At 40.0% G+C, this 27,452-nt stretch overlaps 1 protein-coding gene across 3 annotated transcripts in view; it reads right to left on the bottom strand.

Moving 5' to 3' along the window:
• plxna2 (plexin A2) overlaps nucleotides 1-27,452 on the bottom strand; it is a 225,150-nt gene that overhangs the window by 57,484 nt on the left and 140,214 nt on the right. For all 3 annotated transcript variants that reach the window (XM_053482589.1, XM_053482588.1, XM_053482590.1), the window contains exons 7-13: nucleotides 25,587-25,740; nucleotides 23,915-24,011; nucleotides 17,917-18,031; nucleotides 13,867-14,067; nucleotides 13,060-13,156; nucleotides 11,615-11,814; nucleotides 1,157-1,308 (exon numbers count right to left, since the gene is read on the bottom strand). In XM_053482589.1, the coding sequence (XP_053338564.1) occupies nucleotides 1,157-1,308; nucleotides 11,615-11,814; nucleotides 13,060-13,156; nucleotides 13,867-14,067; nucleotides 17,917-18,031; nucleotides 23,915-24,011; nucleotides 25,587-25,740 (1,016 nt within the window). The remainder of the gene's footprint in view (nucleotides 1-1,156; nucleotides 1,309-11,614; nucleotides 11,815-13,059; nucleotides 13,157-13,866; nucleotides 14,068-17,916; nucleotides 18,032-23,914; nucleotides 24,012-25,586; nucleotides 25,741-27,452) is intronic.

The following is a 27,452-nucleotide window of genomic DNA, read 5'->3' as shown; positions in this document are numbered from 1 at the left end:
GATTAGAATGGTGTATGCTATTACATAGAAAGGAAACAGTAATGCTGTGGTCCTAAAAAATCTGGGATCATTACACATGTCATTAAGTCATACATTAACCTATCTTGAAAAATTGTTTGACTACGCAAAATAAAATGCTTGGGGAGTTAATACAGACATTTTCCTCATTATAATTGAACAAAACGTGGCTTCTTATGTGAAAGGTAAAGCCCTCTTCCAGTGCCTGACACCAATGAACCAGTAAAATGTACCAAATACCATGACCTTACACTCAATTGCTTGTCTGATAGAAAATAGATAAAAGTAATTTCCCTTAATTAAGGCTGGTGAAGTTCTAGAGTTGTGGTCGTTAACTGAAATGCTGTAAAGAAATAAGCATAAAACATTTGAGCATCTAGCATATATTTTAGTTTAAAAATAATTTCATCTAAACATGAAGTTATAAACTTTCCATATTTTTGGATTTTAGATTCTCAAGTTGATGCACAAGGCGCTGGCTTGGAGTTATTTGCAGAATCTTGTAAAAGCTGGGTTAACTAGCCGTTAAGCAAACAAGCAAACAAGCAGATGCTGAGTGATTATTGAGGAGTAAGGGAGTGGGAGGTAGGGTGGGTAGCAACCTCCCAGCGGAAAGAAACTAGCCAGGTCTGCTGCTGCTCTAATTAGCCTTTTCTTTCCCCTGTTGGAAAAGGCTGTGAATGTAATCTTCAGGATAGCCGTCCATCACGAGTTGTTTGGACTGCCTTTGTGAAGATGTTTCTGTGTGAGGAAAACTGCCAGCAGATCCAGCAGAGCAAAGCAGAACCCCCCGAACACCCCGTATGGAGCGGCTAGCACGTCTTAGCGCAATGACAGCTCTAATTGGCTGCTTTTGAATCTGGCTAGTCTATACGGCCTGTTGTCATCGAGTGTGTTAGCAAGTGTGTTCTGCTTGTAACAGGTTCTTTTTCTGTTCTGGACATGGGTTAATCTAGGACATTGTGTTTTTTTTTCCCCAGTGCATTCTATTTTGAGGCGGATTAAAGATGAGCTAAACTAGATTTTTGTTCCAGTTTTATACGGATTACTGACATTCTGATAGTAGCTTCCTTTAATGGATACACAGACCAAATCAATTAGGATTCACGTATAGTTTTATAGATCTTTAAGGACTCACTGCTCTGCAATGATGTAGCCGTCCTCTTTTGGGGTACACCGCACTCCTGCCACCTGCACGTTATCTTCCATTTCAGAGAAAGACAGACCCAGGTTCACGCCACGGATGGTCACCCTGGTGCCCCCTTCTGGAGGCCCAGCCACTGGGGTCACCTGTATGAAAAGGAAAAAAGAGAAAATAAATCTTGTTACTTAAAATAATACAGATCTAACATAAGAAATTTGACTATTTTATATAATATGATGTACTGAAGTAATAAACAAGCTACAAATTGCTGGGTTCCATAACATGACTTCATGCCTAAAGCTCAGGGCAGGTAGCATCACATCCTGATTCTGCTTATACTGACCTCTCTTAGGTGCTCACTTATGCACGATATATGTAACACAAAAGAACGCAAAAAAAACCTGCTTGAATCAGATCTGCTTGCTGTCACCAGAGGCGACAAATCAACCGTGAGACCATATCAGTACTTATTGCTGCCCATCTTCTCATAAAATGCAATATGGTGGCACAGCATGACCTTGGCTCTGGGTGGCATGCAGCCTTCTGTGCTGTTAAAAAACCCCCGAGTGCATGAGTCCCTCCGTCCTGGCCTTTCTCCAAGGAAGACAGGCAGACAGAGAAAGAGTAAGAGAGATAGAGGCAGAGAGAAAGAGGGGCATGTGCACTCAACAGTCCACTACATACACAATCAATAAACCATTAGTGGGCGGGCATGCAAAAGTAAAAGCAATTCAACTACAGTTCTTAGGCCGTGACTGTTCACTGATCTGAGACTAGTCACGTTTTGTAATCTCACTCTGAATACCCCAGGAGAACTCAGCCAACACGACCCAGTGGGACCGCAGCCTTGTAGTCTCGATTTAGTGGACATTAATTGTTCAGGATGTAAAGGAAGCTTGTCACTGCAACGCTGGAGGGCACGAATACATGAATCTTATATTAGTTTCTGGCCATGAAGCACCCTGGGAGGTGAATGTTGTGGATTAGGGAAAAAAAAAAAGCAAATGGAAAAGTAATTCTAAATATCCCCATCTGACGCCATCTTCCATGACTAAATTTGACTTCAGCCATTTTGCATAAGGAAATGCAGAAGCAAGAGAGACAAGACCAGTTGTGTAACAGAATGAAAGTCTGCTTTTTCGGGCTGGAATACAGTAGCTTGTGCAGAGAAGAAGAGTAATGTGAAGATTCACACCAAACCTAATAGAAGATGAATCTGTCAAAAACGAAATAGAGTGCTGTATGTGCTCTCTTCAAAATCTAGACAACAATATACCATCTATCAGTAGAATGTCGAGTAGAGTTCATCGCTCAGCATGATCAAGAGTCTGCTTTCACAGCAAGAACTTTTGGACAACCATGGATCAGGCTTGCATGCAGCAACCTGTAGTTTACTGTAGTCTTATACGCTTATACCTATAGAGAATCAGAGACTGGCATGAGATGACTCAGATAACTATATATTACTTAAAAGAGTCAGATGTTCTGCTGCAGGGAAGTGTGAAAAACCTGCTGGCCTGTATATCCAACATGACCGTAACAGGAGAGACTGTTCTAGCAGTGTATAGTGCGCATCAGACTGAGGCTCCATAATGTGCAGTGCTTAATAGGACCACATCATTTGCTCTTGGACTAAAACAACAGCTCTGAGACCAACTGAACGGAACAAAGTCTGCTTTTAAGCGCTAGAGCTGTTTCGTTGTAAGAAAGCGATCTGACCGTTAAAACCGAATCAAATATGAGCCGGGAGCGAACCGAAGCGCTGAAGACAAATATAACGTGTTCTGGATATGTTCACCAAACAGAAAAAAAGAAGGAAAGGGTAAAGTAAGTGTTCTTGGTGCTCAGGTCATTTCCATTATTTCAGTGTGTTCCTAGCAATGGTTTGTTTAACAACTAATAAACTAATTTTGCAAATAATTCGCAGCACTGTTCCCCCTAAATGCTCCGCAGCGATTGATTTTTGGATCGTTCAAGCGAACGAAAATTCCAAATTTCACTCTGATTCGGATTTAACAGACACATTTGCATTTGGCATTTAAACATTTAAGCAAATGCTTTCACGCCAAGCCTCTTACAATTGAACGGAACAGGCCAAGGTTAAAGGTCAAGACCAGGGGTTCAATGGCAGTATGGAATTGGCTGGATTTGAACACAATCATCTTATCAAGAGCCCACAGCCTTGACCTGCTGACACAAACAAGTTAAACTGAGCGTGACTGACCAGCCATGACAGATCTAAAAGACTTTTATCCTACATGGGTCGCCATGTGTCCGTCTACGTGTTCACACTTTAAACATCTTTATTCTGCTTTGAAAAGAAGACGCTGTGATGAATGACGGCAAAAACTGCCCTACACCGAGGGCAATCATCAGACAGCTTAGCGAGGGGCAGTAGTGTAGTAGTGCCACAGCAATTTCACCCTCATTAACTGTCCCAGTTCTGGCCTGCAGGAAGGAATCCGACCTTCCAAGCGAATCTTTATGCTTCACACACTTCTGAAGGGAGCTGCTTCCCCGGGGCTAACCCAGATAATGTACACTCATACTGTATGTAAGTGTAAGTGTGTGAGTGCTTGACAGCAACTTAATCTCAAACGCACACACATAGAGGGCAGTGTGTCTCGACTGGGTATATACGAGTGTAAAGCGTGGCGCCGCTTTGCTCTTTATGTGCACATATCCTGTGGCTTCGTTCACAGTGTAATCCTGTTATGAGGACAGGCGTTGCCCGCCTCACTCCCTTGACTGTCACATTCAAAGAAGGCTAATATGCCAAACGGGGGGAAAAAAAGGCAGCCTACTTCCTCTTCTCACACTGATCAGGGAGGCAGGGGGTTAACTGCATATGCTGGATCAGGCTGTTGATTACAAAATCCTCCATAAATGAGCTGATTTGGCGTGCTGCGAGATGCCTTGGAAGATGCCAAACTTTTATGGCGGGCATCAGAGAATTCCTTTGTGCCATAAAACCCGGGCCACCCTTGCAAGTCAAAATGATGAGCCAGAGAGAAAGGATGCTGGAAAGAGTGTGGATCGTACATATGTGAAGGTTTATTCAGGCTTAAACATACACAAAGCGTAGCGATGCACCGGTTGCCAGACGCTGACAGAAGAGATTTGTGTTCGCCTTGGGCGGGAAGTGGGGACGCAACATCCTCAGAGCTTCTACTCATAATTCAGAGAAAAGCTTGTTCTACGTATCAGCTTTAATATCTGCTCCTAAAAGAATGTTGTCCTTAAGCTAAAACTGTGTAGTGCTCCTACTGTGGCAGTTTTTAGCTCCAGACAATGACAAAGAGAGAGTGAGAGCGAGAGACAGAGATAGAGAGAGAGAAAGAGAGAGACAGTGGGGTTATACGGAGTGGTATAATATCTGAGCAGCTTCTGAGCTAAATGTGATGCTGACACTCAGAACAAAAAGGCTGTCTATTGAGGAATAGAAGGAAGTTTTATAACAGTAAATGCAAGCATAAATGGTGGATTTATTTCTGTCCTTTGAATTCTTTCTCTCCCGCGTTCCCATGTATAATAAGAGAGTCGTAATAATGTGAGCGGCAAAGGAACAGAGGTATGATTTGTTACTCTAGCCGACATGGACTGTTTTACGGTGGCTCGAGCATGTCCCATTTTGCTGCTGGAACACACTTTATGGGCTTGATAAAATTCAGATTATGACTTGTTTCTTGCTGCATAAACCTCACACTAAATGCTCTATTTGTGTTTAACTGCCTTTTAACTGATGCCTGGCAGTGATTAAAAAAAAAAAAGTAAGGAGCACATGAAAGAAAGCGGGAGAGAAAAAAAAAAGTCTTAATTGTGATGTTTTTTGGCCAACTGAAGTCAGCAGCACAGGAGGAGAGAAGGAAAGGAAAGAGGGGTGAGGGGAAGGCATTTTGTTTTGGGAGCACTGGGCTTTTTGGATGACTGGGTTCAATTTAATACTCCTCTGCAAATAGACTCGTGAGCCCATGAGGGACAACGTTGTCACAGTAATGCTAGGTTTGTAGCTGTAAGCGGAGCGGTGCTTCAATCAGGCCGATATGATTTATTTATTTTCATTTCAAAGTGGACGTCTTTTTTTCTCCTAAGGCCAGTCGGCATGTGTCTGTACGTGAGAGAGAAAGAAAGAGAGAGAGAGAGAGAGAGAAAGAGTTGACTATGTAGATGACTCTGGATGCTGCTTGTGCATGCATGTGTGACGATGAGTTCTCCTACTTGTCACATCAGTATTTATGAGTGCAGCCTGTGTAGGTTAGAGGTGTTGGAGAATGGCCATGAGTGTGCAAGGTCGTTGCAAAGTTAAGCAGGGCTGTTAAGACTCCGTAAAGTCAAACGAGATGTGCATATGAGCTCTTTAAAAGCACCCATATTACGTTCTTTATGTTCCAATTAATTTCCCATTTAACACAGAGCCCTGTGAAATTATGCAACCAGAAGTGACGGGAAATAAAGCTCACTTAAGGGGCATTTACATACATAGGCCGTAGGTAGGTGTGTGGAGATATATGTCATTGTGCTTTTTTTAAACTGCTGCAAATAGATCTCTGATTAATCAGCCACACAGACTAGAACATTTATTTCTGTCTCTTGCACTAGATTTGGTCATAAGGTCCGGCGCAGCATTTATAACCAGCGTGCACGTTCCTGACCCGTGAGTTAAAAAAAAAAATGGTGCTCTTTTAATACCTAATTGGAAAGTTGAATTTCTCGAGAACTCGAGAGTCATTAAGGTACATAGGACAATGACTAATGAAAGGAACATAACACAAGGAAGAATCTACATAGGAGGAAAAAAAAAAGGTTTGTGTTAGGATGGGTGAGAGTAAACCCAGGTCAATGTTGAAGAGTCATTGATAAACAAATTCTAAAAGACGTGTGAGGATAAGCAATCCCGCCTTCTGCATTATGGTTAGAAAAGTCATTCTCATCTATGATTAGTTCGAAACATAGGGCACAAGATCTAAGCAGGACTTAAATCAGTGTATTTTTATCCCAGTTAAACACAATGACTGTTAATTACAAAATTTAAGTGTCAGTCTAAACACATTTATGCAAAATGAAGGGATTTATATGATGGGTGCTCAAGTTAAACTGGGAGCTGAGATGAAATTTCTCATGAATGAAGGCATAAAACTGACTGACATTTACAGAAGACTCCAAGCAATAAGATATTTGAATGATGCAAACATTTTAAGGAAGCCCATACTGTACGTCTGTGAATGAGCATCCTGGCTACAGTCCTGACTTCCTTCTAAGCCATTTCCACATATTTGTAGCCATTTAAGGAGTTCCCGGGAGGCCAGCGTTTTAGACTGAGAAAATTTTGTAATGCACCGAGCGCTAGTGAAACAGTGGGATTAGTGCATTATTGTAGCATGGGATTACAGAAGTCATGTCCCCAAACTGTCAATAATAACGAATAAAAAATAGTGGGTTTTTTTTATAAACAAATGACATTCTGTTCTCTTTACTTCCGGTTTGTGTACGTTGAGCTTGCTAAATACAGCAGAATATGATTCCTAATTAAAGCACTAACTCGCTTTAGTGTGAAATTTTTGCTTCAACTAATTTTCACTATGTTTACTTTCTTTTGGCTGCGTCTCACACCCTCATCCACTTTCGAAATGCATGAAACTTAGTCAACATCTTGTCTTGTGCATTCTTTAAAAGCTATTTCAGAACTTTCTCACACACAGAGGCTAAATGAGCCTTCATTTACTGTGAGTGGCATTTCTTCCCCGTTTGTCATAAACACATCAATACAGCGACTTAACGACTGAAAAGGCAAATTGTAACAAGCAAAACATAGATGGAAAACCAACAAAAGACATCTGTCAGATTGCAGGTATGTCTGATTGTTCTCGGAGCTGTGTCGCTTCACTGAACATCTGAAAAGTGGGCTACAACTCGCCTTTACGTAGATGTTTTGGATTTTATTTGAAGTATGTCCAGATATTCATAGATTTATTTTTATTTTTAAAACTTTTATTCGTAGTGTACAGTAATATGTATGGAGAGCAATTAACCTTTTGTGTAAAAAATAATGAAAACAAAACATAAAGCAAAACTAAAGCTAGTTTCTGCAAATGAATAGCACCGGCTCTGCTTCATTTGACGCCTGTCCCTCTCTATTTAACAAAGCTGCTTAAATATTAATGGGGCTTTAGAGGAGGGATGGAATGTTGTTAAAAGAAGCATTAATTATTCATGCCATTCCACTTCTCAGGGGCAGCGTTGCTAATATCCATGTATGTATACAAATCAGCTTAGATATCCGAGCATGCTAAAACACGGGATTTCTTCTGTTCGAGCCGCGCTGTTGCTATTTTAAATGGGTATTCTTGAATACCACCATGTTGAGCAAACCTGACCATCATCACCCTAAAATTCTGCTTAGTTTCCATGTTTAAACAGAGATCCATGAATCCATGTGGATGGAACTATATCACCCTAGATTTTATTCTCACATGTATTGTCCCACTCATCCGACTTATATAAGCCTAGATACTGTATAAAATCATTTTGTAACTATTATGCGCTTTAACAGTTTTCCTTGTAAAATCTCTCTTGCTTGAACTACTGTACAGTACTGGTGCAAAAGTCTTAAGCCATGCCTCATTTCTTTATATTTTGCTTCCAAAGAGCCAGTCCTTTATTGTATTTTTAATGTAGCCTTGAGGAATAGTTGCAGGCAAGTTTTTGATTCTCATTTTCAGTTCAGTACCTGGACCTACAGTAACCACTGTGACCTATAAATCATTCAAGCACAAAAAACATCTAATGTAAGGCATGTACCAGTGAGAAACAGGTGCAGATGATGAGAGATGATCAGGCCAGTGATTAGTATACTGGTGATGAAGAATTCTGAGGGCGGGAAAGGAACGGACGAGAGGGGAAATGAGGTTGCCGCTAAGGTTGTTTAATGAACAATGATTTTTAGGTACTTTGGAGCATGTCACAGCATTTGTTTAATTAAATCTACATAATTCAATTGAATGTAATTTATTATGAAGATATAAGGGGTGGCTAAAGACTTTTGCACAGCGCTGTTTTACATTTAAACATTTACATTAATGGCATTTGGCAGACACCCTTTTCCAGAGTGACTTACAGTACATTTGATCTCATGATAAATCTGAGCAGTTGAGGAATAAGGGCCTTTCACACGGGCCCAACAGTGATCGCTTGGCGGTGGTGTAGTCTAAACCTGGGACTTTCCAGTCAGCAGCCCAATGCCTTAACCACTGAGCTAATCCTGACCCAAAATAAACTATTGTAGAGTTGTGAACTTACATCATACAGTGGTTTAACAGACAAGGTTTTTTGCTTCTTGTTTCTTCTTTTAAATTATTTGATAAAGATAAATAGTGTTTTAGGAATAGTACCATCTGCTGAAGTCTGTAATGAAATCTGAGAGTTAATCACTGTACTGTTAATGTCTTGAAGAAAGAAATGTTGCTCTCTCTCTCTCTCTCATTGCAGTCTATCAATCTCTTTCAGACCTTCCATCATGCTCTAGCTTCTGATTGTTACCTTTCATCTTTAGCCGTAGCATTTACTCATCTATTTCTGTCTCCTTTGGTGCTCAAGGTACACTTCCCCCCATCTACACTATATATATATATATAGAATCTAATAAAAGCTACAATCCCTGACCAAACACAGTCATACAGACATATACAGAGTAGCCTAATTACTCTGGACCTACAGGCATTAATCCTTAGCAGAAATATGATATATTTCCTTTTTATTTCAGACCCAAGACCCAAGATAAAATAGGAGCAGACATAACACCGCTCGACGATTTAGTATCCAGTAAGATATCGGCTCAGAACAATCATTACACTAGACGAGGGAATCATTTCTGCATGTAACAACATCAGTTCTGATTTAGTAAGAGATGTTCAGATGTTTAGTAAGAGATGTTATTTTAAATGTACACACTAGTGCTGTGAAGTCACACATAGTCAACTTGAGCATTTTTTAATTATTAATGAATTCATTCATTTTTGTCTATGAATCCAAACTTTTACACCAATCTGAATACACATACACCACAACTACGTCACTAATTAGTGAAGCCTGTGCAATCTTTATTTACTGAGTCTTAATTCATTAAAAAAAAGGCAGTGCTAGCAGAGTCATTAAAGCAAGCGTTTTAAGTGGCTTGTCTGCGCATCGTCAGGCCCGGAAGAGACAAATTTCTCAATGTGTGGGTTCTGCACCAGGCCAGACCTTAACACAGTCTAGTCATCCGTTACACATGCTAATTATAGGCCATGTATTACTTTCTCCTTGCACACACACACGCACACATGCACACACACACACACACACACACACACACACACACACACACACACACTGAGAGTAGGACAGAGCTCCTATTTCTTTTCTCCTCCTACCAGTAGAGGCATTGATAACCTCAGCTCAGTCAAACCGCAGACTGAAACACGATCACTGCTGCGTCTCTACTACAGTCTGTGTGTCTGTGACCGTGTGTGTGATACTGCATGTGAGTTCTCATGAATCAAGTTTTGTCACTATACAGAATACTTATATTAAAAGAGACTGGTGAAAAATTTGTCTATTTGTAATGTATTATAATCTTCTGGAAACAACATTAAAACCTCCTGAAGGTTTAATTTGGGTTGATATCTGTTGAATATTTAGATTTACAGCATTTACATTTTTATTTTCATCCTCATCTATCCATCCAGTGATGGCTAGTGGCCATCAGTGATCGAAGACTATCAGTTAGAAGTATAATTTTTTTTTATTCTGATTTGTGGTGATTTAAATCATGGCACTAAATGGCTCTAGAAGTATACCTTAATTTCTCTTAACCTTGAAGGTTAAACTCTAAAAATACAAACAGTATATTATACACTTCTTGATACGATTTAAACAACAAAAATATGACTGTCCTTTCAGACAAAGAAAACACACTAGCAAAGAAGGGTAATGTTTCACTGCTGCTATCCAGAGTCTGGTCATTGTCCCCTAGGGTGATGGCTAAAACTTCTTGCCCTTGCAGACAGATTGAAGGTTAGACACACACACACACACACACACACACACACACACACGCGCATAGGAAGAGAGAGAGCCTCATCCAAAAACGACACACATATATGAGTGAGTCACTCAATGAAATCAAACACCAGCTGCTCTCCCCCCTGCAAAGTGATTTGAGAAGAAGGATACAAAGACAGAAGAGCAGAATAAATGTTTCACTGACCACACCGACAATCTGGGAAGTTGGTTTCGATAAAATTATAAGTATTATTTTTTGGATTGGGGAGTTAATGCGGAGTTTGGAAACTTTTATCTTTGCATTAACTTACAATGAATAAAATCATTCTGCACCATTTTAGAAACTTAAAGTACGTGTATATATATATATATATATATATATATATATATATATATACTTACGTTTATATAGTACGTATATTGAACAAACAAATACAACACTAGGTTTCCATCATAATGTTGATAAATTACAGTCATTGAAAGCATTAAACTTTTCTAAACAAGAAATTTTTAAACAAATTTTTGGCATCAATCCGGTGACAACAGTAAATTCTTTTTTATTTTAACGATATTGTAATGGAAGCGCGTCCTTGTCTATATTAATGCCTTTTATTGGATAGCATATTGCTGTTGATTACTTGATTCTGATTGGTCTGAAGCAGCTTTGACATTACATCCAAATGTAAGGTTTACATCAATGTCTTTTTCTAACATGGTGGCATTTCTGGAAGGAGTCTCCAGTGTCAGCGCTGTGTAGGAGAGTCAGAGGGCAAGTTGATCCTTAACTTTCCGGCACTACAATGGGATTTGCAGTTCATTGTTAACCTGATGAGATCTGTTATAAACAGATAAAAGGGGCCAGTTGGGGAATGAGGTTTTATAGTCGCTATAATGTAACTGAGATCAGGAACTGACTTTACAATGGATAAAATCTACAGTATTGTACAAGATCCAGCTGTGTTGGCTGCTAACTGTTTACCCCTATTTAAACTTTCTGACACATCTCGTCTCGCCCATCACTTCCTCTGCTACTGAAATAAGGTGCAACTCTATTCTGCCTCCGTATTTTCATACACAATCCTGTGATGCCACAACCTTCCCGCCTTGCACCCGCAGTGTGAAAGGAGCAATAGATTATCTTCACACATCATCACTCAATTCTTCGTTCATTTCTACCTTCATAATCAACAACCACCTAAATGATAGTCTCAGGACAGACAGAGTATGCAGGGTTTTTTTTTTTTACAGATAGTATTAAAATGAAATGTTGCTAATATTTTAAAGATATTGATTATGTTTAACAGAACTACATATTTCTATAAAGTTATTCAGTACATAAACCACATGTCGAAATGACCCAGCAAGCATTTCATCCATGGTTAATAGGCAAAGCGGACAGACGGGTTTACTGACCTCAGTGATGCGGGGGTTAGTGCACTTGACGTTAGTGGTGGCTAGATTTAGCCAGCGGTTGGTGTAGGGGTTGATCATGGGACAGTGGTGCTGTAGGCTGCAGCGGCCCTCCATGCTGCACCAGCCACACTGGAACTTCCTCTCCGCCTTCAGGCACATGCCACAGCTGTCTCTCTGAGCGCCACACTTGTACAGATGCACTGCGGGGAACAGGAGGCGTCCATTATCACGCTTAATAAGCACGACAGAGAATAGACCAAGGTCCTGCTGTGAAATCTATAAGTCCTAAATGAGTCCAAAATACCATTAAAGCCCGATTTGAGCTGGATTACTTTTACCTGAGGAGATACTTTAATTTAAGCGATTATCGACAAGATCGGGAATGGGAATTCAGTACAGATCAGCAGGTTTTTTTTGTTATAGTCTGGGCTCCCTCAGTCATAGTAATTCTGTTCAACGTTGCAAACAACAAGCAAACAAACGCAATACTACAAAGAGCACAAGTGACAGTTCAGCAACTCAGATAAGCAGGTATTTTATTCTGTATAAAACAATAACATTAACCGGCCTCCTTGGGTATAACTAAATTTTTCATAGCAAAAAATCATAGCAAGGAAATTTTTCAAGGATGCTTCTTGGTTGCTTGACTCTATGACATCACAAGGGTAACATTAAAGCCATTATGAATTGACCGTTAGCTACGGAATATTCACCTCGGTCACATCACAGACTCTGCTATAAGCCGTGGTCGACCATTTAAGAACTGCCTAAGAACTGCCAGGATTTGCCTACCAACTGCTACAAAGAACCTACTATTACTCAAGATTTGCTAGGAATGGTCAGGACCTGCTATGATTTTCCAGCCTTTAACCTGGATACCCGTGATTTAGAGAAGCTAGGAACTTCCCATGCATTCTGTAAATTTGCAATAAATATTACCAAATGCATACTTTTTGTAGTTAGAGTTGGATTTAGTGGATTTGCTCCATCCCCTGTATCACAAGAGGTTTTTTACGAGTGCTCCAGTAATGACAGCTCGAAGCTGTCCATGTCAACACTAAACAAGAAAACTGTGAAGCCAATATTATGGTACGAGCCACTTATAGTACAAGTCGGTCTCCGAGCTAAATACAAACCCCTACAATCCATGAAAACTTAGGAATTGATATGATGTCTGTTAGTCAGCGACTATATTTTAAAATTGTAAGAATGGTCTGTTTTTTTTTTTGCCTCAAGTAAACAGAGTTGATTGTGTGTGTGTGTGTGTGTGTGTGTGTGTTGGGATAGGGAACAGCGATGATTCTTGAGATTGCACACACATACAGACGAAAGAGATAGCAAGAGACAAAGAGAGAGATGTGTGTGTGTTTGTGTGTGTGTGTGTGTGTGTTTGTGCATGTTCCGAGAAAAGGCAGAGGTCAAGCTCAGTTATGTTGAAGTGTTACCTCGTATGTTCTCAGGATTATCAATGATGAAGTTGCCGTTCCACACCACAGAGAAATCCACCGGCAGCTCACTAATCCTCATCCCCTCATACAGATACTGCAGAGAGAGAGAGAGAGAGAGAGAGAGAGAGGGGGAAGAGTAAAAATGAGGAATTTGGAGAGATCACTTATCTGACTAGTGCTTTTACTACATTACTCTGCAGCGTAGACTCGCCTTTCAAAGGCACAAAGACTCAAAGGCAGCTCACCTTGTGTATGTGTGTGTGTGTGTGTGTGTATGTAATAGAAAGCATGGGGTGTCTGCATTTCACATTTAACGTTGTGCATTATACGCGGATAGTCTTTTATGTTTTAAAGCTGAATGTTAATCTTTTACATTTATTTACATTTAAAATAACAGGTAGAGAATCGAACCCTCGCCAGCCTCAGCCTCGGTTCAGCGCGACATCATGTGATCACCGTCGGCTCTGCTGATTTTGAGTAATTAAATGATAAAGTCATCCGATTAAATATGAACTATTGTTCAGCCATAGTTTTAAACCCATTTTGTTTTGATCGATGTTCTCATTTGGGATCTAGTCGATTTAGTAGATTTTATTTCCACTTTAATTCATGGCAGCAAAGCTGGAGTGAAAACAAAGGAAGTGCCGACTCTGCAGAATAGTGTCGAGATTGGAATGTCATGAGTTCCATGCAGGTGCAGTCATTAAGAGCAGATGTAGAGGAAGCTTCTATAGGGTACCGGTTACGCTATGTGTGTGTGTGTGTGTGTGTGTGTGTGTGTGTGTGTGTGTGTGTGTATCTTACCGAGCTGTTCTGGCACTGTACACTGGAGCTGTTGAAGCGCAGCGCCGTGACTCGGTGGCTAACCCCCTGGATGTGCAGCACACACTCATAACCACGCTGACCCGACTGAGGCTGTGGAAGGTTCCGGGCTTTCAGTGTGATAGGCTTCACTTCTCCGGCGGGGATCAGAATCTCCTCTGAGCGCACCAGCTGAGGACAGTCCTGATAACCAAATATGAACAAACACTCGTACTCATACTCGTACTCATACGATGCACAGAAACCAGCACTCTGTGTGGGACACAACATAAATAATGGCCGTGTGTGCGTATGTGTGTGTGTGTTTCTTCACCACAACCTAGCTGTGAAGCCTGGCACTTAATCACTGTTTAAATCTACTGGATCACAGCACTCAGGGGATGGACTTGCCAATAACAGGACTGGTGCAAAAAAGTGTATGTGAGGCAACAGGACATCTCACTGGAGGTTTGGACTGTCATGTGCATGCATGCGTGTGTGTGTGTGTGTGTGTGTGTGTGTTAGCGTGCGCGTGTGTGTGTGTGTGTGTGTGTGTGCGTGTGTGTGCATGCTTGCAGGTGTTCAGTTGATTAATGTGCTATGTTAGAACCTGTCAAGTGGTAAACACACACACACTCGCCCTCTCCTCATGAGTAATTAGCAGCTGATACCAAGAGTCCAAAAATCCAAGAATAGTCGTACCCACTACAAACATACGCATGCAAACACATAAGCCGCTAACAAAACATGATTAATATATACATAAACAAATGATTTTTTTTTTACAAAAAAGATTTTTTTTCCATACACATCATACATATTTATTATATTTTCTTTCTTGTTTGATGTGTATATAAATCATAGCTTTTGTTATTTAACTAAAAATATATGTTGTAAACTAAAATTATCTCGCAATGCGCGATTAAACTGAATGGTTAAAATAAAAAAATATTCAAATAGCTTAATCTCAGTTTTTTTTCCACTAGGGGACAAAACTGACAAAACTTTAAGCCTGATGAACTCAGCTACTCTAAAGCTGTGAAAGTAACTATACTAAATTTGATGCTTCTTTGAAAATTTATTCGTTTTAGAAAACTCAGAGCAAAATGCAATACCATTAAATTTTTTTTTTTTGCATTTCATTCAAAATTTTGCAAAATATATGAACTTTCCATTTATATTCTTACAAATGAAACAGGATAAACTGTCAAAAATATTTAAATGGGGTTAATTCGTATGCAACACAAAAAAATAACAAATAATTTTGTATAATTTATGAGTAAAAAAAAAAGGAAAAAAAGAAAAGGAGCATAAATGCAAACGTTTGGGCTCTCCAAGAGATTTGAGCTCAGATAATGTTTACCAAGATCTTAAACCTTAATTAGCTTGTTACGGTTATGGCTTGTTCACAGTTATTTGTTAGGAAAAACCCTGGTGATATAAATTCGAAGATTTATGAATACACTGACTCCTCAAACCGTGTTCCAATGATCAGCCCCCATGGGGGTTCTCTAGGCAGCTGCCTAGCACTCTGAAAAGTTTAATTATTAAAACCCACAAAGCAAGATAAGGCTATATAAGTTGTATCACACAGAAGGGAGTGCTGAGCATCGACCTGACGATGGACGGTTAGCTAGTGACAGTTAGTCTAGTTAACATGGTAAGAGTAGTACGGTGAAAGAGGTTTTTTTTGTATATGTAGTTTCTCTTTATATTTCCACTTATTTAGCTTTAGAATATCACCTAACCTCTGCGGTTCCAGGATTGAATCCCACATGGTGGTAAATGGAAATCTAGTGCGTTATGTACTGTAGGGTGTATTATCCTTTATTCATCAAACCAAGTAGTGCCCTTAATCAGGGGTTAGAGAGGGATTTGGGATTTAGCCTGGTGATAGAAGCTAGTCGGCTTTGTAGCCATAAATAAAACAACACTGGCAGCCCAGAGGGAAGGATTGTTTAAGTCCTTCTTTAAGGATGGGTTTGAATGTAGGTCTTGACAGGCAGCTGACCTCCCTGGGCTTCTTTCACCCATACTGCAGACAGACAGCTGTATGTATAGTTGTATAATTAGTTGTATAATTAACGATTGTTGGAACACCTGTGACGTGGAGTGATACATAAAGTTAAACATCCCAGTGCTGTTATGCTCGATATCACCACTTGTGCAATGTCTCTTGTAACTGTTGTATAAAAGAAGATAATTCTTAACATAAATAGGAAACGGTGGTCAAGTTGAAGTCTGGAAGAGCTGGAAGACTTTCAGAGAGAGTTTTAATTGCTAGAAAGGCAACTCAAAACTCCAGAATCTGATGAATCCCAATAAAAAAACACACATTTTCTTTCCTTCTTATTTTCCCTTTTTTAACCAGGAAAATCTTATTAAGATTAAAAATATTTTTGTTAATCTCTGTGTCCTAGCCCAGACAGTCAGCAACACAGGTTAAGACAAGTACTGAAATTTTGCAATTAATTCTGATACAACTGTAACACCATCTCTTCCAATAAAATTCAACAATAATTCATAAATAAAATCTCCATAAAACTTACTAAGCCATAATGTAAAACTTACAAAAAAGGCACCAGTGCTTACCCTGACAGTGACAAATAGTTAATGATATGCTGGCTTCCCTCAGTAAAGCTTTAAATCTTCCCAGACAGATCAGAGACTGTAACTTAAAGTCATTTTGCGAACAGGTCGGTGAGTGAGAAGATGAATTCATTAAAAAACTCTTTCACAGGACTCGGTTCGAGTCTTCAGGACTGTCAACAATATGATGTTCTATAAAAAATTACTTTCCTTATAAGCTTTCCTTCACTCGTACTCACATAAATATGCTGGTATTAACCATTTTTTTATATAAAATGATGCCAATGAATAAATCGAGACTATTTTAAAGATGCGAAAGTGCCGTAAGGTTTGTGATGAACCTCAGTGCAGCAGGACATATAGTATGGAGTCCAGACAGTACAAACCCTGTAATGTGTTGTGTTGGTGTGTAAAAAATAATTTTTTTAATCCTGATTATCTGATATAATATTTTTAACTATACTTTAAGTTTTTCCAATCTGATTATGCATGGCTTTAGAATTAAAGTGTAAAACATGTTACCACATATAAGACCAGTCTACTGCAGGTTAAAAGTCTTATAGAATTTTAAATTTAGATATTTCATCTAACAGTAGTTATTTAGTAGAGACAGTACAAAAGATCTTTTTATTTTTCTATCTTGATTCCTTTTTGTGGCAATTTATGTATCTCCAAACTGACTCCAAAATATTTTTTATTCATTTTTTATTTATTTTTATGTTTGAATTTGAGAGAAAATCCTCTATTAAAAAACTATAAACTATAAACTGTGTTGTAAGGTGCCCAGGATCCTGTGTTGTAGGAGCAAAATATTTGCTAAGATTGTTTCGAATTATTTAAAAAATCTGAAAAAAGTTGAATATCAAATCTGCATATTTATATTATCATTATACTTCGCAATATGATTTGAATCGCCACCTAGGTATTGTGATAATATCATATCGGGTGATCCCTATTATCCAGTAAGGTAGAAGTTGAGCACAATCAAACAAATCTGTATCAAAAATCACTGTTATCATCTTGTTTACTTTCTTTAGGCAGAAATGAAAATGAGTGATTCAAATTGGAAGTGTTGTGCCCTTTTTTTGGGTGCAACGACCACAAAGTATTAATGCAATGTAAAAGTGTGATGAACTCGGTCTGTAGAAAAAATACACAATCCTGCATGCTGTGCATGGCTTCGGGCTTTAAGCATGCAACACTTTTACCGGCTTACGCAAGCGACTAGGCAAGTGGGCTGATACGTCATTATACTGCAATTACCTTTTTATTATTGATTACCCATTATCTACAGACCCCCTCGCTCAAGCTCTTATTAACACCGGCTGCATGCATAATTACTGGAAAAATGAGATAATTTGGCAAAATGTTATTCATCTACCAGGACTGTAAATGAGAACCTGCAGAATGTGCAGACTGTGAGAGTGTATTTGAGTGTGTGGGTGGGTGTGGGTGTTTGTGTACCTCTGAGGCATTGACTCGTCCCTCCTGGAAAGAGCAACTAGACGGATCATGTGTGCACAGGTTTCGGTATTTGCACCAGTGGCACCGGAATGAACTGGTTACACAAGACAGACACCTAAAGACACACATGAAAAAAAAGTTAGACATGCCAGCTTGTTTTTATTACCTGAGCTGTACTTTTAGAAAGATAGAGAGCACAAGTGCTGCTTTTATGTACGTGGCGGTTAGTCCATTCGAGTCTGTTACTTGAACTCTGGTGCTTTTCCCATGCGGCATGGTTCGTTTACGCAGGTGAGAACATGGGTCCCAGATCAGCCTGGTTGGAAGTGAACTCAAACACATGCAGCGAGAAAGTCATTTGACTCAGAATTGACCAAACAGCAGGAAGTGAACCAAACATGACATGTATTTTGGGGTTGCGGCATTTTTTCATCGAAAGAAGCTGAAAATCGTGAATGAAATGACAGAGATATAGTGCTTTATAAATGTCATGTTTTGTGAGTATTTGTATTGGCAAATAAACTCTGAATGTCATAAACAAAATGACTAATTACTAGGGACATTCAAGTCAAACCGGGACTTTTGATTGTGCACAATAACAGAATATGGTTATGAGAGTAAAAACTTCCCCTATTTCTCAATATAATACGCTCCTACACTGATGCACTTATCCCAGAGTTTTTCTAGAAAGTTCTTTTAGTACACTAGAGACAATTAGAATGCCTACCTTATATCTGAAACGCTGGCTTCCCAGGAACTCCTATTAAAAAAAAAAAAAATGGAAATGGCCTGGAGCGAGCGCAGGACTGTACTGGGGATGTGGTAATAATTTCCAGTTCCTGTAATGTAGTGTTCTTGAATAGTGTGTACAGTTCCCAAAGACAGATGTATCTCTTCCGTTGGGGACACAGTATCCACCATGGTTTTCAAGGCAAAGGCGTTCTACTTAATGAATGTTTCCAGGAACGATTACAGTGGGCCTTGAGTCACCTCGAGTCGTCGTTGAATGTTTTTTTTTTAGAAAAACTCTCATCACCGTTCTGTGCTTGAAGTCTACCGTAACCATCAATTCGTTTTAGCCCTTCATTCGTGAGAAATGTCATCATAAGTACCGGTTTGACTTGAACACCTCTTATATTTATATAATTATTTACTCAGTGTTCTCCGGGTGATTTTTAGTGATTTCTGCATGGCAAAAGTTTAAAGAATTTTTTTTTCCTCCAACTCATTTCTAACCCAAAAATGTAATTAATTAAATTCAGTTTTCAATTATATGCAGTGAGAAACCAACCCAAACCCAAAGTACTAAAAGTTTCCTGAAAGCAGCAGACTGCCGTTGCTTTCTGTAGCCCCACAGGAAAGCATTCAAATATTCATATCCCACTCACCTTCTGTCGTGTCCTAGATGAGATTTTGCTCATTCTGACTAATTAAATCTTTGTCCCAAGTAATAAACTTCTCCGACTATTCATTTGGCATACATTAGTGAGTAATTGATGTGTTAGTGCGTTGCACACTGTTCATAACTAACATCGTGCGCGTCATCCCATGCGTTATTTGAATAATCTTCCAGTTCAATATAAAGTAAATTCTCTACCGCACTGCCCTTAACCTTAAAGAGATCCTACGCATCTCTGTAAAAGCATTGAATTACAAGGATGAATAAGCATCGATCTGTAATATGCATTAGTGCACTAATGCTAAGAGAGGAGAGTTTGGAAGGACAACCTGTTTCGAAATGATTTGAGCTCTTGAGGGTCAAGTCTATCAAAATGTAGCATAGCGATTCTTTTTTTTTCTAAAGTGAGAGAGAGTTTTATTCAGCTCACACAACAAAAGACTGTTGCATTCACATTCACATTGGATTATATCTGGGCAGAAAGCTGCATGACAAAGAAGACTGAGGAAGTAGGGAATTATATAAATTATAAAACAAACAAAATCATAATCATTTAAATATTAAGTACTTTTTTAACCATTTATCTTCAACCTTCCTTAATCTTTACTAGACTTAATATGGTGACACTTTAGGTGGCACCACAGAAAAGATACACTGTTGCACTTGATTCAGGTAAAATTATTGACTTGCATTAAGCAAAGAAACATTAACATTACAGTGAATTGGGTTAAGAACCATCTTTCTTTATTTAATCCTGGAAGATTGCGCTAAACCGCCAACTTTATGGAAGAAATATGGGGGATAGAAAATCATGACTGGAGAGCTCATGAATGCTTGCTGAAATTGCACTGTAAAAAAAATCTACAGTACAAATCACAGTCATGTTAAATAGTGAAAGAAAACACATTTCCTGTGCACAATACAACAATACACAATGAGAAAAATCTGTTTGGTTGGGAGCTAAAAGTTTTTTTAAAAAGTTACATGGGTTCAGAGGTGAGGTCTGATTAGATCAGGTTGATGGAACAAATTCCCACATAATTCCAACAAATTCCCAATAAATAATTCCCACTGTTCCAGCCTCTGGATGCAGTATTATGATCTGAGGTTGCTTAATTTGGTCAGTACTAGGCTCAGCAATGTTATGAATCTGTTGATGACCTGAATAAACTAAATTTTATATTTTCCTGCCCTGATAAAACAGGCATATTCCAGAACTCAAATTCTGAAAGAGTGTTTTTTGGGTATATAAGGAGCATCATTTTCATAAATGAATTGCTCACCACATTGTGCATTATAATAAAAGCTGAAGGCAAACAATTTTTTTTTATTTATTAATATTGTGCTATTTTCATTTTCATGTTTTTTAGCCAGACAATGTGTGCTTCATCTAATTAATTTATAATCCCTGACCCCCGAAGAAAAAGAAAAATGGAACATGGAATTTCTACTTGAGATGGCCTCCTCAACTCTGACTTTGTCTGATCTCAGCAAGAGACATCCGACCAGCATGGCTGTGCACAGCATGAGCAGCAAACAAAGCTGCCCTTCTTACCTTCAAATGTGTTACACTGTACAGTATATATACAAGCATTTGCTTTACATAATTTAACATACAGTACATACTGTACATATAAGCTGGCTAAATCTTTAACGCTTAATTTAATCAGTTCATTATTTAAAAAAAGATATATTATACAGCACTCCAGAATTCCAGTAAGCCAGCTAGCTTTTTTGTTTAAAAATGCCCGGGTTGTTTATTTGTTTATGAGACTCTTCAGATCACTAGTTTGCATGCTTTCCCTTGAAGGAGCAGTTAAATGACACTTTTTAGAATTAGGCGTGAACATGTTCTGGGTTTTAAAATGGGTTTCATTTGCAATTAGTTGATCAATACATTTATTTAAACGTTCTCTCGCCCCTTCTCAGTGTACGTGGAGTGGCATATTCTCCCTGTGAACCCCTCAGCGGGTTCAGAAGACATGAACTGTTAAAATTGCTAACTGTCTTTTATTTACCCCTTAAAGTAATCACAAAAATGTGTGACTAGGGTGACAACGCAGCGGTTAAAGAAGAAAAAAGTCCTTGCATGGCCTAGTAAGAGCCCAGACTTAAACCCCATAGAAAATTTGTAGAGTGACTTGAAGGTTGCAGTCCACAAACGGTCACCATCAAATTTAACTCACTTCTGCATAAAAGAGTGGTCAAATATCACAAAGTCTAGATGTGCAAAGCTTTGTGGGCCATTGGGAAGGTGATCAGCTGTACCTGATTGAGTCATTTTGAGGAGAGGGTGATCCTTTTTCAAATCAGTGGTTCTGTTTTTTTTTGTTGCCATGTTGGTGTTATATCTTTCACTTGTTAAAAGTTGTTGAACGTTTCACTGAGTACATACAACTGGATAAAACAAAAACTATGTGTCTTCATTTCAGACTACAAAGAAACACAACTTGATTTTTTCGAAGGGAGATTTTTCTGTTCTATACCCGCTTCATGTCATGTACAGTAAGATCTTCAAATAGATAGTAAAACAAACATGCATGTCTACTGATGAGTTAAAGATCCTCCAGGAGCAGATAGAATCTGCACATTTATCATGAAGGGATGGGAACTATTTTTTTTTCTCATGAAACATAGGCTGTCCAAAATACACGAAGGAAGGATCTAATCTAATTTGTACAGCATTTTTTCCTTAGAGTGTCCAATACAGTATAAGACACATTTAAGCGAGACTGAATAGCGTCTGCCATTAGGAAGTATCTTTAAAGGAACTTTATCATTAGTAAGCAAAATATGACGTGTGGGTATTAGTTTCTGTTAACATCTTAATCAATGATGATTGCATACATGATCTTGAGGGTGACCTAAGGCTCCAGCATCTTAGTGACCAGTAGGATGCCTCTGATAAACTATTTAAGGGATTTATATCGGGGGGGTAGGGGGAGTGACAAAGGAAGAACAAAGGAATGGGGGGGAGGCGGGGGGAGTCCAAGCGTGCCAAGCATTTAGCCAGTGTCAAAGAGTGATGAGATGAGTCGTAATTCTGTGCCACCCAGGAAGAAACATTCTGCTTCACTGTACCCATAATCCCCCTTAGACATGGGCACAGAGAGGCAGCTGGTAAGACACGCCAGGAGGGCAAAAGGATGTGTGCATGTGTGTATTTGTATGTGTGTTTGAGGGATTACCCAGGGAATTGAAAAAAGGGAGTTTGTTTGATTAGTTCCAGATCTGCTGGGATGTTTGCCGGACATGGTTCCAGGCGAAAGAACGGCTTAACAGAGGATGCTGATAATCGGGGCCAAGGAGGTGTAAAAAAAAAAAGTGGACACATGGACGCTGAAATACAAAAGCTTTAAAAACTACTGTGGTCAGCGCCTCCTACGTCATTCCAGGAATCTTCCAGCCAATCGAGCCCTTTCATCTCGGGTGCGGAAGAGCATCTGCTGTCCACAGACTGCACTAGACGCCACGGACACGTGAGCGAGATGCAAACAACCCACTTAGAGCTGAGAAATTACACTCTTGCACTTGAGGATCGTCAAACTATCTGATGCCGTTTCCTTTAATGGATGCTTTTATTTAAAGTGAGGGCTGAAACCCAACAAGTGCTAGCCAGATCCCTTGTGAGTTTCCTACACTCCCACTAGAGGGGTCTCTCAGCACTTCTCTGAGTTACTTTCAGTGTCACATCGTGCACCTTAGTACAATGGCAATCTTATTCAGTATGCACAAAATGCCCTTTGGGCCAGAAATGCTTACTAATGTCTGTTTTACGCAACACTTCCAAAATAACTGTCGCGTAGGCCAGAGTCAAGGTTATAGAGCTGCAGTGAGTCAATTCTGTCACCATGAAACACCAGCTAGGCAGAAAATAACTCTTTTGTGCACTTCAAAAATATAAAACACAGAGTAGTTGCAAATACATAACAATGTAGAAAGGTCAGAACTGACTGATTTAGTAGTAGTATCTATGTAGCATCATTCTATGGCATTCATCATGTCGTAGATAGCATCTACTGTATGACATCATTCTGCTTATCAGGGATCCACTCAATATCTAAAAAAAGATTTTGAGGTTCAAATCTTAAATCTAAACATTTCCTCTGATCTCTGCGTATGAAGTTGGCATGTTTTTTCGATGTTGTTCCTAAAGGTACTCTAGTTTGACTGGCATTTCCAAATTGCCTATAGTGTATGTGTGTGTGAGTGCCATGTAATGGGTTGGCACCCCACTCAGGCTTCATGCCCTGAGTTCCCAGGGATGAGCTTCTGGTAAAGATTATCTCATCAACACTTGTCCTTTATGTGTCCTTTATTTGGGTGAACATAGACAGTCATGGAGTCTCGTATTACTAGTTAATTTAATGTCAGCTGATTATCGGTATATACTGGTTATTGGCTCATGCATTACGCCTTTGAGCTATATTGTAGAAGGTTTGATTTCCAATCCTAGCCCTGCCAACCTTAACCTTCATCCAGTCTCAACTGGAAGGTGCTTTAAACAAAGGCTTCAGCCAAAAGAGCACAACATCTGCTGCTGGTATACGTTTAACAGCACATTTATAATGATTAGATGGGACAGAAAATGATACTTACAGCTGGTGTACACTGCAGTTGTAGAATTTAACCTCAGTGCTGATTAGCATTTGACCTGTCTCCTTCGAGTTGAGCCTGAGCTCCACACCCGACCAGTCTGAGACACGGAGACAGACAGACAGACAGAAAACAAAAGTCAAACCTCATGGCTCTTAAGTCACATATTTATCCAAAAGCCTCGGTGTTGAATTAGCTCCTGCTGGTACTGTATGAATCGAAATGAACACTTTACATGTTAGTAACATCATTTGTAACTTGGTCTCTGAGGCATATGGCTACAAACCACTTCACGCTGTTTCACCCTGCCCTGTACCTACAGAGCACATGTGAGGGACGATACAGGGGTTCAGAGTGCCTGTGTTGATAGGAGATGGTGTCCGTGGGCCGCAGCGCCGAGTGAAGAGCCAGCAAAGCTGCTGCCATCGGCACGGAACGCAGCCAGCTCTGTCTCATTTGGCAAGGCATTGAAAATGTTAAAAACGTTCAATAAGCAGCCAGCTCCTCACACTCGGATGAGCGATTGGGCACAAATTCGGCTGGCATACCGTGTGTAGGAGTCAGCTGTGACCCCAAGCTATCCTTCACACCTGCTCTCTCTGCTTTCTTCTGCTTTTTTTTCCCCTTTTCTTTTTATAACACATGCAGGGGTACTGGATTATTTTTATTACATTTCAGGAGTGTCGTTCTCACCATTTCCCATGAGTCGACATCTCGGTTTGGAAAATAGATCAGAGCGGGAAATATCGCTCGCCTTCCGCTATAGCCTCGATAAGGCTGGCTTCCAAGCTTTTAATTCTGCGCATGATCGATGTTCCTGGCCGATGGTTCATAATCTATACTGCCTAATGCGTCTGAAGGAGACAGAGGGAAATATGAGGTTTAGATGACATTTACCTGAGGGCTCACACTGATTGGGCCGTGCTCCCAGTGGGAAGTACAGGATTGTGGGTAAACAGAGCTGTTATTTACCCTGAGCACTTGTGGGATTACTTACACGGTGGCTGCCTCATACAGGTGTCCGTCATGACCGTCTACCTTTGATCAGGAAGAAGGGAGCGTGACTAATTAGTATCAGCACATGCTCATTCAAAAGTTTTTCACAGACATCTGACCTTTTTGTCACCAAACCAGCTGGATTTTTTCCCTTAATCTACTAAAACCTTTACATTTATCTCGCCTTATGTTGATGTTCATCTTCCTAGATTTCCAATCACAACTCCTGTTCTCTCTCGAGCTTATTGTGCACAGGATAAATGGCAACAGATATCACCCGTAATAGGTGTAAGTGTGGCTACGAGCATGGCTCCTGGCCCGAGGCTGACCTGAGGTCAGTGTAAGCTCATTAGAGCTGCAGTGTGTATGGAATCGATGGGCGTGAGAGCGCGGAGCACTGCTGAATGAAGCTCTCATTAGAAGGCACAGGAGCACGCGTCTGAGAGGCTCTATTAATAGAACATCTATAAGAGAGCTTAGCCAAAGCCACGCCCCCCTGGGAGAACAGGGAGGAGAGGAAATGGTAAAAAGAGGAAAGTAAAGGATGGAGTTTTATATAAGAAGCTGATTTGAGGGATTAAGAACAGGAATTCATGTGTGCATGTGAGTAAACTGAAAATAGAGGTTATCAGAGAAGAACAAAACAGAATATAGAGCGATTAGACCTTTAGAGCAATACCTTGATCTGTAGGAATTACTGGGACATCTTTAGCAGCTGGAGAGATGCACAGGATCTGATTACCAGTCACCGTCGCCTCTACTTCAGTCAGGTTCCCAAAGGCGCAGGTGATTCCAGCCGAGAGATCGGGAACATCAGTCACCTTCACCAGCAGCTGAACACAGAGGCGGCAGAGCAAAAACGTCTGAGCGTAGCTGCTATTAGCACTGCGGTATTTTCAATCAAGCTTCATCAGGTACACAGCAGATGGCCTGAGCATAAGGCGATGGCACAAACTGTCAGCCAACTCTTAGTCTCAGATGCAGGTGAGCAGGCATTATAAAAGGTGCCAGAAAGGCTGTGTTTCCTTTTTCCTTTTTCAAATCGGATGAAAATGGACATCTGACAAATTCAATCAGCTTCTTGAACTTCTCTGTCTCTCTCTCTCTCTCTCTCTCTCTCTCACAAACACACACACACAAAACACATTCACACACAGCGCTTTGAAGTCATTCACTCGGGAGCAGTCACAGATGCAGGAGCACTCTATAAATAAACATTCCCAGTTTCCTGGACTAGGTGTGTGTTCGTGTGGGGGCTCGGGCAGTAATGACTGGGTTGACATTTGTAAAGATCGCCCTATCCGCTTTCCATTTTACCTCCCTGTTTGAAGTTTTCCATTGTTCCACTTGTCTCGAGCCTCACGTCGAGGACCCAGGTCAGGATTTCAGAACTCTTGGGTCTTACCAACAAGGCCTGATTAACCATCCTACCTGTCGCGCAGGCTTCCTGTGTCCTTTTCATCTGGACATCCTGCGCGGCAGAATGTCCGCAAAGCAGCTAATTACCCCAAAACCTCAGGCGCGGTCAACCTCACGTCTGCTAAACTAGTGTTTCAGCAACAAGAGCCAGAGAGCGGCTAATTACTGATTTAGTAACGTGTGTGTATGTGTGTGTGTGTGTGTGTGTGTGTGTGTGTGTCTGTGTGTGCTACAGTTTTCACACAATGGGAATAGAAGTAATTATTATAGCGGGCACCATCTTTGTGCTTGAAATGCCAACATGTCTTATTTATTTATTTATTTGCTTTCTTACGTACTTATTTATTTCTGGTTTAGATAATAAAAGTGCTAACAAGAACATGAATCACATGCTTTAGTCTGGGCTATAATACTAACACGGTTGATAGAGTACCCTAGACCATGGTCCTCAACTCTAATACTGGAGGAAAACTGTCCTGCACATTAAAAAACATCTGAACTTATAATTAACTAATTAACAAGCTTTTTAATTGAAGTGGGTGAAAAACACTAAAATATACGAAGCAGTGGTCCTCCTGGAAGAAGGTTGAGAACCCCTGCCCTAGACTATGTGGTTTGTCGCTACAGATGCATGCTTGTCTTCCCGTCACAAGTTCGCCCTGGTTGCAGTGATCTTCACACGCTCTACAGTACATGATGTGTTTCCCCAGCTTCCCTGCGGTAGGTGTTGCTTTAAGTGCACATATACTGTATACCCAGAGCCGGCTAATCACCAGCCAGCACTTTTTTTTTAATAAAGGTAATTTGATTGTTTTTGCTGCTGTTTTGTATTCCTCTGCCCCCCAGACCTGATGCGCGTTGTTGTCATGGTGATGGTTTCCTGCAACCGGAGCACCAGTGACCCTGTCGTCATATTATGAAGTGAAGTAGAGCCAAACAGCTCATTTACAGGCATACATATCGCTAGCACGCACTGCTCAGGTACACACTCCGCAGTTTTTTTTTTTATATACAAATTTGATATTTAAAGCCCAAGAAATTTAACAACCACCTATTCGTTTGTGTTTAAAAGAGACAAAGGAAGAAAAGAGTGACAAAAAAAGAGAATGATTTCATTTTAAAAAGC

Source organism: Clarias gariepinus, chromosome 22, assembly GCF_024256425.1.
Source record: "Clarias gariepinus isolate MV-2021 ecotype Netherlands chromosome 22, CGAR_prim_01v2, whole genome shotgun sequence".
In the NCBI taxonomy this organism is placed as follows: domain Eukaryota; kingdom Metazoa; phylum Chordata; class Actinopteri; order Siluriformes; family Clariidae; genus Clarias; species Clarias gariepinus.
The sequence above is the reverse complement of the archived record's forward strand: the minus strand, read 5'-3'. Positions and strand labels throughout refer to the sequence as shown.